The following is an 18,488-nucleotide window of genomic DNA, read 5'->3' as shown; positions in this document are numbered from 1 at the left end:
AGGATTTTTTCTGCAGGAGTGGGACGGGACAGGAGTGAAAATTCATCAAAATGTCATCCTCTACTTCGCACATGAACAGTTTTTCTGGCAGCCTTTGATACAGCTACATGATATTGCCTTGTCCATTGATATAGGCCAGGCTGGCTCTGTAGATGGACAGGGGACTGCCTTCCCATCACTGAGAGACCATCCATATTCAGTGAAGCAAGGGATGTCTGGCTTCGCGATGTGTGCAGTTTTATGTATTATGGCTGCTAGAGCAGCTCTTTTCAGGTGCAGACCAAAGGCATTTTCTGTAGGTGGCAGCAGCTTCAACAGGGTTGATCGGTTATTTAGGAACTTGTACACTCTCAGCTTTGCCAGGTCAAAGTCCTCCGAATGGTCAGCTTTTGATGCATATACAGCTATTGTGAGGTCTCTAGCCTGATGCTTGACATCCTCTGAGAGGGAATAAGAGGAATTTTCACCAAACTCCTGAAGTGCAGGGAGATCTAGACATGCTGGTCTTGAACCATGCCTTCTTTCCAGTGAAAAAGGGATAGCTGGTGGTATCTCTGCCACTCAGGCTGTGAATAAAGGGCAGGGCACGACACTGTGCGAGTCCAAGGGCTGAGACCATGTGATGGATAGGAAGATATGCATCCTGCTCTGTTCTCACCCACAGCTCTGGAAGGTCTAGGAGGTGGGTGGCAGCATGATATAGGCACATGATGATGATGTCTGTGTCATTAGCATGGATGACAACTCTGTCAACTTTGTGAGCCTGGACACTGTAGATGGTGTGTAGAATTACCCTTGTGTCGGCCTCCTGTTGTGTTGACTCTAGTGCAGGGACATCAACAACACACCCCTCCTTGAACACCACACTCCTTGTCTCTTCTTTAAATCCTCCACTCAGGTAAAGATGGGTTGTACCAAGAGCAAACTTAAGTGTCTCATTTTGACACCATTCTTCACAGAGGAATCTTAGAAGGTTTGCTTTGTTTTCAGAGACAGCAAAAAACTCTTGAGGATCAGGAGCTGTATATTGTGCAGAGACTTCATATTCTTTTGCAGGTTTTGAATGGACATACCTGTGTTCCTGCTCAGCTGTCTTAAGACTGGGTCCACTGCCCTGCCCTTTATTCACAGCCTGAGTGGCAGAGATACCACCAGCTATCCCTTTTTCACTGGAAAGAAGGCATGGTTCAAGACCAGAATGGGTCTAGATCTCCCTGCACTTCAGGAGTTTGGTGAAAATTCCTCTTATTACCTCTCAGAGGATGTCAAGCATCAGGCTAGAGACCTCACAATAGCTGTATATGCATCAAAAGCTGACCATTCGGAGGACTTTGACCTGGCAAAGCTGAGAGCGTACAAGTTCCTAAATAACCGATCAACCCTGTTGAAGCTGCTGCCACCTACAAAAAATGCCTTTGGCCTGCACCTGAAAAGAGCTGCTCTAGCAGCCATAATACATAAAACTGCACACATCGCGAAGCCAGACATCCCTTGCTTCACTGAATATGGATGGTCTCTCAGTGATGGGAAGGCAGCCCCCTGTCCATCTACAGAGCCAGCCTGGCCTATATCAATGGACAAGGCAATATCATGTAGCTGTATCAAAGGCTGCCAGACAAACTGTTCATGTGCGAAGAAGGGAATTGCATGCTACTTGGGGTGTCGTTGCCAAGGACTGGAGACAAGATGCAGCAGGATAGGTACACATGACAGTGATAGTGACTAGCAATTATTTGCATTATAATGCAGCCTGTTTTAATCATGTGTTCATTATAATTTCCCTGAAGCTGAAGTTGTTGGAAAGCATGTGCATGTCTATGTGTGAAAGACCCAAAAAGGCAGTTGCATTCATTTCATTGAGATAATCTCTCTCTTTTTTTCTTTTTTTTTAATTAAAAAATAATTTCTAAGATACATTGTTTTGGTCTCTGATTTTATCTGAAGTCATTGCTACAACTACATACAGTAGAATCGGACAGGAAATATAATATCTCGTTTACAGCCATTTTGACAACATGCAAACTCAAGAATAATACAGTCCCTTCTGTGCCATAAATCTTAGCAAATGGATTCATATTGCTTGTATTTGAAAAAGCAGTCAACAAGTAGGTCGGGAGTGGCTTATTGTCGGTATCAGCCGGTAACACGCGGGAGTCTGTCCCCGTTACAATGCGCTAGACCGTGGGAGATGGACTGCTGAGGTGGAGCGCCACACCTACCATCAGCTCCCAGTACTTGCCGCACGACTTGTCAAGCCGTGCTACTCATACGCTGAGTTGGCGGTGTCCGGAATCGAACCCATGACCTTGCGGTACAAAGGCGAGAGCTCTACCGACTGAGCTACCCGGACACAACAATCATGGTAGAAATTATGTTAAAGCTCTATTTTGGGAGTCCACCATCTTGCAAATATGCACAATAAAGGTCCAGACACACCCAATAATAAAATTAGCTATTCCATTGAGTCTCCCATGGTCAGACACCATGAAATAGACACCAAGTTTGCGTTTCTAGCTCATCTGGTTCAGAAGTTAGAGGCAAAACCTATTTTCTGGGTCCTTACATTATGGCGGCCATATTGTGGCGGCCATATTGGATTTCATGGAAACTTGCAATACAAAAAATGTTCATATGTATACCATTGATCAACCTGTGAAGTTTCGTGGAAATATCCCTCAGTTTAAAATGTTGCCCTATTCACCCCCCATTAAAACTAAAGGCGGCCATATTGGACTTTGTTGTACAAATTGACCGGGTTGTCCATATAGGTTGTGATCCTACTGGGTCATAGATAATATTTCTGGTGGACAACTTTGTATGTCGGGGCAAATGCAGCACACCTTCCTTTGCCCCCTGGGTAGGATAGAGAAATTATTATCATAGTAATAATCTATCTATAAATGTGACAAATCTCTGCGTGTATGTATCTCTGCGTGTATGTAACCCGCGTATCTCGAGAACCGTTCGTCCCACCGGCTTCAGATTCGGCACGTGCGTTCCCCGACGCGGCGCGGAGTGCAGTGCCGAGCCTCGACCCGACCCGACGCACGGTTTTCCGAAACCGGCGCAAAACGTTCGGAATCTCCTTATGCAGAGCTGATTGTTGACATCAGGCTGTTCCGGAGGAAATCGGCGCAAGCGCTGACTCATTGTGACATCACTTCATAAAAGGCTCTGACATCACGTACGCCACATGAGTCAACAAAAAATCTCTGTGAATGTGTATGTATGTATGTAATCCGCGTATCTCGAGAACCGTTCTTCCCACCGGCACGCGCGTTCTCCAGATATGGGCATAAAATGAATGCCCGTATGCGGCGCTGATGTCTGACATCAGAGTTTTCAGCAACCGGTACTGTGTGTGCAGAGATCTCCATATATGGGCATAAGAGGACAAAGGCAAACAGATGGTCAAAACGTGTCCTATGACAACAGGTATATTGGGGTTTGCATTAAAGGGTGGGGCATTCATGGGGTCTGTTCCAAAAAAGAAAAAGACAAACATAAGACAAGCAACAAAGCGTGGGACTGGGAGGATGACTTGAATGATGCAGATTTAAGCAGGCTGCGTATTCTGCTTAAAGAAGAAACAAACAAAAAGCGACAGAGATCTCCATATATGGGCATAAAATGGACAGAAATAGACAGATATCTCCATATATGGGCATATATGGGCATAAAATGGACCCAGAACTATATCTGCAGTGATCTCCATATATGGACATAAAATGGACGCCGACAGATAGATACAGATATCTCCATATATGGGCATAAATGGACACAGGCAAACAGATGGTCAAAACGGGTCCTATGACAACAGGTATAATGGGGTTTGCATTAAAGGGCGGGGCATTAATTCCCTATTTACATCGTTCCCGAGTTGGCCAGGTCGCCGACTAGACGCTGGGTATTCCGAAACCGGCGCAAAACGTTCGGAATCTCCTTATGCAGAGCTGATTGTTGACATCAGGCTGTTCCGGAGGAAATCGGCGCAAGCGCTGACTCATTGTGACATCACTTCATAAAAGGCTCTGACATCACGTACGCCACATGAGTCAACAAAAAATCTCTGTGAATGTGTATGTATGTAATCCGCGTATCTCGAGAACCGTTCTTCCCACCGGCACGCGCGTTCTCCAGCTATGGGCATAAAATGAATGCCCGTATGCGGCGCTGATGTCTGACATCAGAGTTTTCAGCAACCGGTACTGTGTGTGCAGAGATCTCCATATATGGGCATAAGGGGACAAAGGCAAACAGATGGTCAAAACGTGTCCTATGACAACAGGTATATTGGGGTTTGCATTAAAGGGTGGGGCATTCATGGGGTCTGCTCCAAAAAAGAAAAAGACAAACATAAGACAAGCAACAAAGCGTGGGACTGGGAGGATGACTTGAATGATGCAGATTTAAGCAGGCTGCGTATTCTGCTTAAAGAAGAAACAAACAAAAAGCGACAGAGATCTCCATATATGGGCATAAAATGGACGCAAATAGACAGATATCTCCATATATGGGCATATATGGGCATAAAATGGACCCAGAACTATATCTGCAGTGATCTCCATATATGGACATAAAATGGACGCCGACAGATAGATACAGATATCTCCATATATGGGCATAAATGGACACAGGCAAACATATGGTCAAAACGGGTCCTATGACAACAGGTATAATGGGGTTTGCATTAAAGGGCGGGGCATTAATTCCCTATTTACATCGTTCCCGAGTTGGCCAGGTCGCCGACTAGACGCTAGCTTCTAGTACTTATAATTATAATAAAAATAAGTAATAAGGACAATTTTAATAAGGCAGAGATTAAAATCAAGAGTGCTAATATAAGGGTTGAAGGCAATTCTGTAGAGGTGGGTTTTCAGCAGGGATTTAAACCGGGGCAAAGATTCAGCGAGCCTCATCTCTACGGGTAGGGAGTTCCAAAGAGTTGGGGCTCTGAAGGCATGATTAACAGACCTTTGTCTGAAGATCTGAGTGTACGTGAAGGCACACAAGGCTCAAGTAGTTCTGAGATGTAGGATGGTGCGAGGCCAGACAAGGCCTTGTACTTAATATGATCAAGGCAACATTCAAGTCACGTTAACTGGTTTTATTTTGAAGTCTACTTATAAGTTGTAGGAAGTAAGATGGACTCTATTTGAAGTACATGACACCAGTCCAGCGAACCGCAGTAGTAACTGGTGATATAAAAATAATATATTTTCGACTCCTCGACTCAGACAATTGGCGTCGATTCCCGGTGCTTAAAACGACTTGTCGATTTTTAGTAGACAGCCTACACCCTTCTCACATTAGCCTGTTATAGCGCCACCAGCAGGTCAACTTTTGCAAAACAATTTTTTGGAAAAGAATGCCTCAAATCACGCATGCAGCGTCCGATTGCAATGAAAGGCCCAAGAACACGTGGCACCCTTTTCACATTGGCCTATTATAGCTCCACCAGGAGGCCAAAAAAACCTACCTGACCAGACGGAGACCTGTTCTCGGAAGAACGCTGCTTCTAGTTTTTCTTTGATTTCTTTTCCCACTTTCCTCCTTTTTTTCCCTTGCTGCTTTTTGCTTTCCTACTTTTTCCTGGCTTGGCCACTTTATCACTGCTATTTGTTTTTGCAAATGGGTTCCCAGAATGTTTCATAAAAAAATTGATAAATCAACTGTAGTGATAATGATAACAATATGTAGATCAAAATGAGTGTCACACTGTTACAGAACTGAACTCAACTGAACTGTGTGTGTGTGTGTGTGTGTGTGTGTGTGTGTGTGTGTGTGTGTGTGTGTGTGTGTGTGTGTGTGTGTGTGTGTGTGTGTGTGTGTGTGTGTGTGTGTGTGTGTGTGTGTGTGTGTGTGTGTGTGTGTGTGTGTGTGTGTGCGTGCGTGCGTGCGTGCGTGCGTGCGTGCGCTAGGATTTTAAACTGCCGGTCACCGTGACCGGCATGATTAAAATGTACCGGACATCTGATAAAGATACCGGATGTAATAATTGTAATGCATGAATTACAAGCAGGTGCACAAACACAGCCAATAGCAAAAGTTAAAGTATTAGGCCTACTGCATAGATTGGACTGAAAACGAATTGAATGTAAAGGAGTAGCCTAGTAGGCTATACAACAAACGTAGAGCTTCATCTTGCATGGGGAATTAATTATATTGGAATATAATCGCGCAGGCTTTCTGTTGCATCATGTTTCATGCCAACACATGTCAAAATAATTCGAAATAGCCTAAAAGTCGGGTCTTAGCAATTGTTTCCTAAGGTTGATGATAGATTCATCTGGCCAGCAATTAATCAAATATAGGCTACTCACTGGTATGTGAGTGGTGACACATAGTGCATCCATGCGCATGTTATGCAACATTGAGAAAGTTGAAAAGGCTTTGGTGGTGTTCTTCCTACTCTCTCCATTCCATCTCCTCATAAAGAACTTGAATGAAGTGTATTTTGTTTGTTTACATTGGTTCATTGTTGACCGTGACCGTGATAATAATGAATTACTGTTTGTTTTTCAATCGGTCAGAATGTCCTGGAGGTCAAATCCGGCAATTATCTGTCTAACGCGAACCGTGGTGTGTGTGTGTGTGTGTGTGTGTGTGTGTGTGTGTGTGTGTGTGTGTGTGTGTGTGTGTGTGTGTGTGTGTGTGTGTGTGTGTGTGTGCGTGTGTGCGTGTGTGTGTGTGTGTGCGTACTTGCGTGCATGCCCGCTCGCCCATGTGTTTATATGGTATATTACAAGCCAACCTCATGATGATGTCTCCATGACTACCATTACAGGCTCATCAGAAGCTACTGGGAAGATTCCCAGAGAATGGCTGTCAATCAGTAAAAGATGGAGACTGCAGTTAGAGAAGCTTGCAAACATGGATCACTGTGATGTTACCAAAATTGGGAATCTTGTGTTTGCGACAGATTCTGAATTCCACATAGCAGAGGGAAACAATGGAACTGCGGTCTTCGTGGGGTTAAGAGATGATGGCACTGAAGTCGCTGTGAAGAGAATGACTAGCAAAAAAATCTCTGCACAACTGGAGAACGAACAAGACTTTTTACGTCTTCCGGAGCTTGTTGATCCTTCAATTGTACGATATGTGGACTATGTGGAGGATAGGAAGCATGGTTACCTTGTTCTTGAGTTGTGTGAATACACGCTGGAAGAATATTACAAGAAAGAAAAGGCCTTTCCTGGAGGCAGTCTTTGTGAACGGGAGCTTGCAAAACAGGTTCTCACCGGCTTAGAGAAACTGCATGAGGAGAAAATTCTCCATCGCGATATCAAGCCCCAGAACGTCTTGATTGGTAAGCTACTGAAGAATTAATTTCTTTGTAATATAATTACCCAATCAGCCGTGCAGATGACAATTTGTATGCTAAGGCAAACCATTTATGGTTTCTTTTGTTTTTTTGTTTTTTTTTTCAAAGAAAAAAACTAAAACAACATGACTTATAATTATTTTCAAATATAGTAAACACACAGTATATATGAAGTCCAATGGTTCCCAAACTTTTTAGCTCGGGACCCAAAAGAGAGACGTTTGCTTCATGGCATGTTGTGAGCTTGTAGATCCGTTATTTTCACTACTTCTTAAACGTGTGCTCTAATATATGGAATTTAAAATGTGTTTTTTTCATGAAATAATACATTTAAATCATTGCATTGGAGAAAAAAAAACATGAAAACATAAGAATAATAATAATAACTTTACTATACAGGAACCCCTCACATGTTATTTAACACTTGGGTGACTGAAAATAAAAAACTACCACTACGCCTGCATTTATCGTTCATTTTGACCGTTAGATTCTCTCCCTTTTGGCCCAGGAGCGCAACACTTCCTCCCCCTGCTGCCAGCGGGGGTTCTATTATCTTCCGAATTTGAATTAGCATTTCAATTGACCTCTTCAAATACTCTCGCTTTCAATGTTAACTTCATGGTTTAGCAGGAAAAAAAACAGGCTTGGGAAAATGACACTAAGTTTGTAGCATGATTGATTGATTGATTGATTGAAGACTTTATTAGAAGTTTGCATAGGAAAAGGTACAGTTTCATGACGGTACAGTTCACTGGTACAAGGTCTACTAAAAGGAGATCCATGAAAAGACTAAGCTTATTTCCACTGGAAACCATTGAAGTATCTCATATAACATTGAATGACAGACAAATAGAACACAGTACTATGCAGTAGATATGTAAAGAAAAACAAAAAAGAAAACAGTAAGTCTAAACAAACAGTATATACAAAGAAGGGGCAGGGGAGGGTAGGGTTGGGCTAGGTTCATTTTTTTACCAGTTGCGAACGGCTACTGCCTGTAAGTGGTTTTTCAGGGCAATTTTAAAGGATGCTAGTGATCCACACTCCTTTATGGCCTTCGGTAAGGCTTTCCACATTTTGGTGGTATAGCAGAAAAACGAGTTTGACCCTTTGTTGGTTTTGACTCTGGGTTGGAAGTGATCTGTGGCGCTGCCTCTGGTGTTGTAGTTATGGACATCCTTAATGTTTATAAAGTATTTTGACAGGTACTTGGGTATCATAGTGGTGTAGTGTATCTTGTACACCAGGCCCATTGCAAGTTGCTGTACTCTGTCATCTACTCTGAGCCACCCCACTCTTAACTGGTGAGTAGCGGTGAGGTGAGTCTGATAGGGAAGGGTAAGCAGGACCCTAATTAGTTTATTTTGGGCTGTTTGGAGTTTAGTTTTAAGGGCTTGTGGGGCGTCACGATACCATACGTGAACTCCGTAGTCAAATAGGGGCTGGATTATTGCACCAGCTATGGTCTTCAGTGTGTTGAAATTGACCATTGGGGCGATCCTCTGTAGGAAGCGAGTTCGTTGGTTGATTTTATTTATTACTTTAGAAGTCATCTTTTCGCTGGAAAGATTAGCTTCAAGGATACATCCTAAGTAAGAGATTTCGTTTTTTCGTGTTATGACCTTGTCACCCACTTTGATTGTGAAGTTATCAACTTTTTTGAGGTTATGATTTGTTCCGAATCTTACTTTTAATGTCACTGGTTTAATTTCGTATCGCTTCGCAGCGCAGCCCAGCATCCGCGCCGAGGCCTTTGTATTATAGCAGATTATTGAGTTTTGAAAGTCATTTTAAAACAGTTCGGTTTTGCATGCAGGAATAAATCAATGATCAGCGTCTTTGCGCACAGTGCGCCATGCAGTTTGAGTGGTTATATACACGTTTGTTTATCTAGAAACATATCTTTTATGGCTTTGTTTTATTTACGATTTGGGAGATTCAAGGCCAACACAGCGGGGCCGGGGCGCACCGCGCTATTGATTATGCGGTGAAAGGCAAGGTTATGTGATGTCCCGACATCACGCACGCATGCATGCATGAGAGAGAGAGAGAGATATGCCTTGCGCTGTATATATAGGAACGAACGCATGCATGGTTCGATCGTGGACGTGGTATAAAAAAGTATAAAAAAAAAAGACGTGGAGAGAGAGGCAGGTTCCTTTCATGTGGGAGAAAGAGAGAGCGTAAAATGAAACCAAATGGACCCGTATGGTTCCATTTGGCTTAGTTTTGTTCATTGACAATATAGGGTATTTTGTTACACAAATAGCCAATCTTCTACAAGCTCACAACGCCATACGAAGCGAAGTAAAATAATAACGCCTTCATATGTCCCGATTTTCATTCGTATTAGCTATTATTAGACAACTCACAAAACCAGCCAATGAATCATGTTTAGGTAATGTGATGTCCCGACATCACGCATGCACGCATGCATGCAGAGAGGGAGGGGAAAGAGAAAGAAAGAGAGCGCTCTCGATAGTTAAATATATATATAATAAATAAGGTTCCATTTGCGCAAACTGGGCTCGGGAGAAAGAGAGAGAGGGACGGTGTAGCAGAGATAGACAGAGCGAGGCAGAGAAATTATGAGAGAGAAAGAGAGAGAGAGAGATAATTCACATTCTCTTCACTCTGTAAAATGTTCACGTAGTGTTTTTTGCTTAGGCATGTAACAATGAAAAGCAAATGATTATCCATTAGAAATTAAACGTGCAGGACACAAGTGTCGGGTGCCTATACTGTTTGATCGGCACCGTGACATGCGTGCCCGTCTAAAAGCCGTCTCCACTCGGACAGAACAGGCTGACTGCACCGGGAGATTAGGGCCGTGTCTCCCGGTGCAGCGTGTGCCGTGTAGGCATATCTATACAAGATATTAATTTTGGCCGATAACTTATAGATCACCCAGTTGTTCTTTTTATGTATTATTAGCTGAAATGATGCTTAGCTTTTAGAAACACGCTGTGCAGTGGCAGCAGCGTCACACTTCTCCCGGTCAGCAAGAGCATCATCTCCCCGCAAATGATTGCTCCTGCACGGCTAAAATAATAAGAGGCCTACATTATATACACCATAGCGATTCTCATAATTAATATTATATTGATACTATTTATGAAATAAAACATTTCCAGGTAGTGGTTTTAATGTCTTTGCTAAGCTGACAGTGAAATGCAAATGATCCATTACCTTGAACAAAGGCGCACTAGCTCCGGGAGCGCTAAACGTGTGAATTCTCTTAGGAGGGGGAGAATGGGGGAGAGCGGTCTTTTCTGCCGATAAGTACCGTCAGAGTGGTATAATTGTATTTTATATCATAATTAGGAAACGTTTCAGAAGCGGGAAAAAAACGAGAACATATATCTTGAGTATTTAGGAAAAGTCATGGAAGGGGAAATTTCTGAGACCTTCACAGGGAGAGTTATTGCACTTTGAAATCTCTAAATCGGCCTAAGGGACCGGTTAGTCACCCGTTAAAGCAGATTTATTTTTTGTATTTCTTTCCTGTATAGTAAATTAATGGGACACAAACACAAATCAGTTTTTTATGAGGTTTCCCCCGGAAGTTGAATTTCAACCTTTTAGTACATATTATTACACACCTTTAGAAACACATTGGTGAAGAAATGTCTTGGTAACGATTTACTTCGCAGATTGGTCAAATATCTTATAAAATCCCCTTACTATTTGGAATAATAATAATAAAAAAAACAAAATGTAAGAAAAAAAAAACGAAGGGACCCATACACATGTATCCGTGACACACAAATGGGTCCCGACCCAGTGTTTGGGAACCAGTGAATCTAAACCATTATTTGCCTTGCAGATATTCAAAACAAAGCAAGATTGGCAGATTTTGGAATAAGCCGACGATTTCCCCAAGACAAATCAACCCTACTTACAAAAGCTGCAGGAACATCCTGCTGGATGGCTACAGAGATTTTGGTGATGATGCAGCAGTGGAATGATGGCGACATCCCAGAGATCCCACATAAAACAAGCACTGATATCCAGGTTGTTTTATATTCTGCATGAGAACAATTTACGTAATTAATGACAACAATGTACACATTGTCATACTCATTCTCATGCTTATTATTCTTAAGGTGGCTGGGATGTTGGTATATTACATCCTGTCTGGAGGAGAACATCCATTTGGTTCAGGCATCAGATGTCAAGTCAACATTTATGATGGAATCTACAACCTGGAGCATGTTAAAGATGTGGTTGCCAAGGATCTCATTGAGAAGATGATCAATACAAACCCAGAGAAAAGACCTACAGTAGAGAAATGCCTGGCTCATCCCTTCTTCTGGTCATATGAGAGGTACTAGACACTGTACAGTATTTCTTTCTCAATACTTGTATTTGATGTCAAGGGAATCACACACACACACACACACACACACACACACACACACACATGCCTTGCGGGGTTAAAGGAGCACGTCCACCATTTTCAAACTTATCTACGGTGACCATAAGTCCTCTTTTAGGGAAGGGGGGGGGGTCATACATTCCTTCAAATGTCTGTTTTTTGTGTTTTTCAAAGTAACTGACCATTACAGTGTACATATTTACAATTAAATAGTTTGTTTGTCATAATAGTCTGTTTGTGTTGTGCCTCATGCATGGGCACCCATAGCCAACCTACACATAACGGCAGTGTTGTGAGGTATTCAGTATGAAGTTAATGCTACACTGTATGCTACTCTGCTGTGAGAAGTAAACTCACGTGAACTACAAAGTCATTGTCAAGCCTAGTCAATATCTTGCAGAAACACTGAGAGGCGGATTTCTGCCTCAAACTTAGTTCAGAAACCTGAAATGCTAAAATAGAAGCCATTTTTCGTGCATTAATACAAATTAAACAAGTTGACATTTAGTGTTTGAAATGACTAAAGCTGCTTTATGATGATGTCACTGGTAGACAGGTTTCTGAACTGTCCACAGCTCACCAATGAGACGTAGAGTAGCAGACAGAAATGGTGAATAGTATAACGAGCATTACTGCTGACCAGATATGAAGATACGGTTGAAAATGGTTGAAGTGCTTTAACATGTTGTTAAAATAGTGAAATTAACCGATCTGCAAGGTCGAGCTTGTAGATCGTCTAATTTCAGTTTGTTTTAAGAGTGATTTTTGGTACAATATTCTTGTTTTGTTCCAGGAGAGTTGATTTCCTGATAAGGGTTGCAAAAGAAAAGGAAATCGAGTACTATGAAAACCCTGAACACCTCATGGCGGTATTGAACCAGTGTTCCGAGGAGGGACTATTTGATGCATGGAAAGACAAAATGAAAGACAAGGTAACAAATAGTGTCTTTATGTCCATTAGACAAATTAATTTCATCTTTAACCAATTAAAGTGATATTTCATTTAAAATATCAAATGAAATGTATTAAACATGACTTTTTTTGTGTGTAAAACAAACCTAAGTTGGCTTAAGTGGTTAAGTTGTGTGTTTCTCCAGTTGCCTGAGGTGGTGTTTGAGGAGATGATGAAAGGAAGGAAGGAGTCTCCCTACCTTGACGATGGATTTGGATTGCTGCGCTTCATATGTAATCTCCATGAACACCAGTAAGATTAATTCGATTAAAACATGATGCACTAGTACTGTTTATCCATTTATGTACAGCATACATACACATATTATAGATTTTTGTTCTAATACCGGTATCTGATCTCTTCCCTGGGTTTGGTCTTTGCTAGTCCTTGTTAGTCCTAGTACCTAGTGTATGTTATAGCAGGTTGTTAATCCTACATACAATTTAAAACGTACACATTTAATCCAGAGCAATTTACAATAATACCTCACAATACATACATCACAGTACAATACATCAACATCAATACATCAAATGCATAGCAATATTAATCAAAAACAAAAAAAAAACTTGGGTAGACCACACACCTATACGTTAAAAACGTTCTAAATTACATGTATAGTCATTGAGGATAGGCAAGTGCTACGGTAAGATCTATGGGCTTAGGCGGAGAATAGGTGAGTTGTCAGACCACAGTGGAAGCTAGGGAGTGAGTCTGTAGTTCTAATGGAAGCTAGGGAGTGAGTCTGTAGTTCTAATGGAAGCTAGGGAGTGAGTCTGTAGTTCTAATGGAAGCTAGGGAGTGAGTCTGTAGTTCTAATGGAAGCTAGGGAGTGAGTCTGTAGTTCTAATGGAAGCTAGGGAGTGAGTCTGTAGTTCTATTGGAAGCTAGGGAGTTTGATTGATTGATTGAAGGCTTTATTAGAAGTTTGCATAGGAAAATGTACAGATTCATGACGGTACAGTTCACTGGTACAAGGTCTACTAAAAGGAGATCCATGAAAAGACTAAGCTTATTTCAACAGGAAACCATTTAAGTATCTCATATAACATTGAATGACAGACAAATAGAACACAGTACTATGCAGTAGACATGTAAAGAAAAAAAAGAAAGAAAAAGAAAACAGTAGGTCTATACAATCAGTAAGTACAGTATACAATATATACAAGGCAGGGGCAGGTAACAGTAAGTCTAAACAATCAGTATGTACAGTATATACAAGGAAGGGGCAGGGAGGGTAGGGTTGGGCTAGGTTTTTACCAGTTGTGAACGGCTGCTGCCTGTAAGTGGTTTTTTAGGGCAATTTTAAAGGATGCTAGTGATCCACACTCCTTTATGGCCTTCGGTAAGGCATTCCACATTTTTGTGGTATAGCAGAAGAACGAGTTCGACCCTTTCTTTGAGTTGACTGGGTTGAACGTGATCTGTGGCACTGCCTCTGGTGTTGTAATTATGGACATCCTTAACGTTTTTAAAGTATTTTGACAGGTACTTGGGTATCATAGTGGTGTAGTGTATCTTGTACACCAGTCCCATTGCAAGTTGCTGTACTGTCATCTACTCTGAGCCACCCCACTCTTAACTGGTGAGTAGCGGTGAGGTGAGTCTGATTGGGAAGGTTAAGCAGGACCCTAATTAGTTTATTTTGGGCTGTTTGGAGTTTAGTTTTTAGGGCTTGTGGGGCGTCACGATACCATACGTGGACTCCATAGTCAAAGAGGGGCTGGATTATTGCACCAGCTATGGTCTTCAGTGTGTTGAAGTTGACCATTGGGGCGATCCTCTGTAGGAAACGAGTTCGTTGGTTGATTTTTTGTATTACTTTTGAAGTCATCTTTTCGCTGGAAAGATTAGCTTCAAGGATACATCCTAAGTAAGAGATTTCGTTTTTTCGTGTTATGACCTTGTCACCCACTTTGATTGTGAAGTTCTCTACCTTTTTGAGGTTATGATTTGATCCAAAGAGGATGGACTCGGTTTTGCCCAGGTGAATTGATAATTTGTTGTCGTTAAGCCATGTGCAGATCTTACTCAGTTCAGAGTTAAGTGTCTTTTCAACCTGCAAGTGGTCCTTGCCCGAGACTAGGAGAGCCGAGTCATCCGCGAACAGGAACAGGAGTGAGTCTGTAGTTCTAATGGAAGCTAGGGAGTGAGTCTGTAGTTCTAATGGAAGCTAGGGAGTGAGTCTGTAGTTCTAATGGAAGCTAGGGAGTGAGTCTGTAGTTGTAATGGAAGCTAGGGAGTGAGTCTGTAGTTCTAATGGAAGCTAGGGAGTGAGTCTGTAGTTGTAATGGAAGCTAGGGAGTGAGTCTGTAGTTCTAATGGAAGCTAGGGAGTGAGTCTGTAGTTCTAATGGAAGCTAGGTAGTGAGTCTGTAGTTCTAATGGAAGCTAGGGAGTGAGTCTGTAGTTCTAATGGAAGCTAGGGAGTGAGTCTGTACTGTAGTTCTAATGGAAGCTATGGAGTGAGTCTGTAGTTCTAATGGAAGCTAGGGGGTGAGTCTGTTTTTTTAAGTGCAACAGGGAGTTTATTCCACAGTTTGGGGGCCAGGAGGAAGAAGAGTCTAGGTCAGGACGAGTGATTTTTTTCCGTTGTCCTGGGGTTTTTAGCGAGGGTTCTGTTAGCATCCCTGTGTTGGCTGATCTGAGTGTACGGGTGGGGTTGTTGTTGGTGTATAAGAGGTTATGTTTTTGGGAGAAATGGTCAAAGGCCATCCACGGTCACAATTGAGAGACACAGTTATATCGAAGCTTGTCAATGATTAGAGCCATGAACAATAATTAAATTTAAATAATCTGTTATATTTACTGAATAAAACACATTAATATTCATTAACAGATAGATAAAAGTATAGCTACTCTTGTCGTCATGCTAGGAGTCTTCTGTAGATCCCATTGTAAATTGCAGACAGGTGCTTCATTGTCATTATTATAATGTTTTTTACCAAAGCTAGGCTAATAATATTGTCCCAATGTTCCCAGTGCTCAGTCTTACACCAAATGAGGATTTGACCGTGTTGGTGAGCGACACATGACGAGCGCTCGTCATAGGCAGTAAAAAAAGGGGCTTAAATAGCTTTGTGCCCACCTCCATCAGACTGCTGAACACTTAGGTCTGGTGGAGCATGTCTGGATTGCTCCCCCCCCCCCCCCCCCCCCCCTCCTAAGAACGCTAGACTATCTATTTATTTAACAACAGACCCCCCCTCCATCTGATTGACACTAGTGAACATATGTTTTGCAGATTGTCATTTATCTTGCTTATTTATTCATACATAGAATTACATATGAACTTTTTATATGTATTTTTTTTAAGAACTAGTTTTACATGTAGTAGTGCTTTTAGTGACAATTATGTTTTTATGTACTGTGAATGTATGTTTTAACCACTGCACAAACAAGTTCAGAAAGGAAAATATAGTTCTTTGAATTGAATAAAAGAGTTAAGGGGGATAGGGAGTCACAGCCTTTGGTGACAGAATAAAGGAATTATTGTGCCGCATTTGGGGGGAAAGATCAGTGGAGCTCTGTCTGGTGTTGTGCCCGTGGGTGTTTCTCACTCTTTTGAAGTAGTTTGACGGTTACATGGGCTCTGGTCCCTTGAACATCTGGTAAACCAGGCCAATTGCAAGTTGTCATCTACCCTGAGCCGTCCCACCCTAGCATAAGGAGCATGGCTGAGAGGAGTCCCAGGGAGGTCTCGTAGCAGTCTGACGATTTTGTTTTGAGAGGCCTGTAATTCAACTTTTTAATGACAATTGGCACCCCTGAATTACATCGTTACTTAGTTTACAGCACCTTACATCTGTGTAATATTACGGTACTTAAATATGTAAATATCTCCCCCTAAAATACAGCACATCACAAGGAAACTTAAAGCTATACTGTGTAAGTTGCTCAACTAGTGGTCAGTAGCGTCCGCGTCTTTCGGCCGTTTTTCGCCGCGGACCGGGCCTCACACCCCCGCGTCACCCCCGCGTCTGCCTCCACCTCGCCGAGATCTATCTTTGGAGGGGTCCCTGGTTCCTGTGCGTTCAGGCATTCCGGAGAAACGGAGTGTTTCACCCGAGTATAGATAGAGACACACGGGCGCCTACAAATATGGCCGCCCTATTGTGATAGCTAGCGACCCCACTTCAAGATGCGCTGTGATTGGCCGGCAGTGTATAACCCTCGCTGTGATTGGCCGGTAGTGTATGATGACGTCATTTTGCTGGGAAATCCCGCCCCTGTCACTGCTAGAAGAAAATATATAAAGAGAAGGCTTCAGAAGCTGAAAATAACGGAGTGGGTGTTCTAAAACTTTAGCGATTTAAGAGTTAGGACAATTTTAAGATTTGTTTTATAAAAAAAGTTACATGGTATAACTTTAAGTTGTTAACCTGAAGTGATATTGATAAATTCAAAATATTATACTGCGGCTTCCCTGGTCATACTGTACATCACGGCACCCACTTAAAGAAACCCTGTAGAGTAACATGAGGTGACTGCATAGTCAAAATGACACTGGATCCCCAACATTCAGATATATCATGTCCTATACAAGCTGAGAACCTGATGATCCAATAGTGTCATTGGTAAACAGAAGGCAAACAAAACCACTTGAATAAACAAAGGTTTTGGTAAGACTAGAATAAGTCCTGCCAGTGACAAACATGTCAGCCTGTGATAGATGTGAGTGTGTTCACCATTACAGTTTAATGTTTATTGGCCCACCACTTTGTGTGTGTTTGCAGTGCTGAGGCCGTTGCTAACATTGACCTGATGGAGATGTTTCCTGGTCTTGTTCCATGGGTCTACAAGTTCGTCCAAAACCAAGGCTGGAACAAACGGATCACCCTGGAAGAGTTCTTTACTCACAAATCTTAAGGACAGGGGCAGCGCTAGCTTGGATGGCGCCCCAGATGAACACTCCCTTCGTAGGAGAGTGAGGAGGGAACCGGCTATTACAGACTGATAGAACACCTGCCTCATCCTGTTACACACAGGGAAGGACCTCACCCTACTGATAAATAACTATCTACTCCGGCCCTTGCCATAGAGCTGTGGTTCTCGAACATATTGGGCTTGGGGCACCCCTGTAAATAACCTTTTATTCCATGTCTGTAATTACACTGTTAGTTTACTGTACCTTACATTTATGTCAAATATGCAAATACTTCTGCCTAAGATACAGTATGTTACGAGGAAAACTTAGAAACTGTTTCCATTAGGACAGATCGAAAATAACTTCATATACTTGGTGTTAAAGGGATATTTCACTTCAAAAAAACTTTTTGTTCAGGCTTTTATAAATACCCTGAACAGTTTTTAATTAGCTTGATTGAATATTTAGATATTTTATGTAAATGTTACTAGGCCCTCCAGGCCCAGGGCCTCTCCCCACACACACCCATTGTAACTTCAAACTTCATTTTAACCATGATGGATTCATTAAAAACACCCATTATTTTTCAGGTGACTCATACTACCCTCCTAATATGTGAGCAGGCCGTGTTTTTTCGAGAACTTTTTTCATTTATTCTTAATAATTATTTTTTTGTATTTCATTTTTTCCATTTTCCCAAATAATTATTAGAAATAAATGAAAAAAGTTATCGAAAAAACACTGCCTGCTCACGTATTAGCAGGGTATTATGAGTCACCAGAAAAAAATAATGGGTGTTTTTAATGAATCTATCATGGTTAAAATGAAGTTTGAAGTTACAATGGGTGTGTATGTGGAGAGAGGGCCTTCCACTGCTCCCTGTTGAAAGTGGAATATCCCTTTAACCACTAAAATCCTAATCTGAGTTCCCAGAAGTTATTTTTTTCGCCACTAGGGGGGTGAGAAGA

General features: G+C 41.9%; 1 protein-coding gene across 2 annotated transcripts in view; it reads left to right on the top strand.

The window, feature by feature from the left end:
* The window catches only part of LOC308301784 (uncharacterized protein), a 35,097-nt gene extending 16,944 nt beyond the window's left edge, over nt 1-18,153 (top strand). Inside the window, exons 5-10 of one of the 2 annotated variants that reach the window (XM_080745891.1) lie at nt 6,788-7,309; nt 11,151-11,338; nt 11,431-11,651; nt 12,496-12,634; nt 12,800-12,906; nt 17,390-18,153. In XM_080745891.1, the coding sequence (XP_080602017.1) occupies nt 6,788-7,309; nt 11,151-11,338; nt 11,431-11,651; nt 12,496-12,634; nt 12,800-12,906; nt 17,390-17,522 (1,310 nt within the window). In that variant the 3' untranslated portion in view covers nt 17,523-18,153. Of the gene's footprint in view, nt 1-6,787; nt 7,310-11,150; nt 11,339-11,430; nt 11,652-12,495; nt 12,635-12,799; nt 12,907-14,142; nt 14,223-17,389 lie in introns of those variants that run through there. The other variant, XM_080745892.1, reaches the window with a different exon arrangement.
* The last annotated feature ends 335 nt before the right edge of the window (nt 18,154-18,488 follow it).

Source organism: Nannobrachium achirus (assembly GCF_963921795.1).
Source record: "Nannobrachium achirus genome assembly, chromosome: 17".
Classification (NCBI taxonomy): Eukaryota; Metazoa; Chordata; class Actinopteri; order Myctophiformes; family Myctophidae; genus Nannobrachium; species Nannobrachium achirus.
This window is presented reverse-complemented; position numbering and strand designations above follow the sequence as displayed.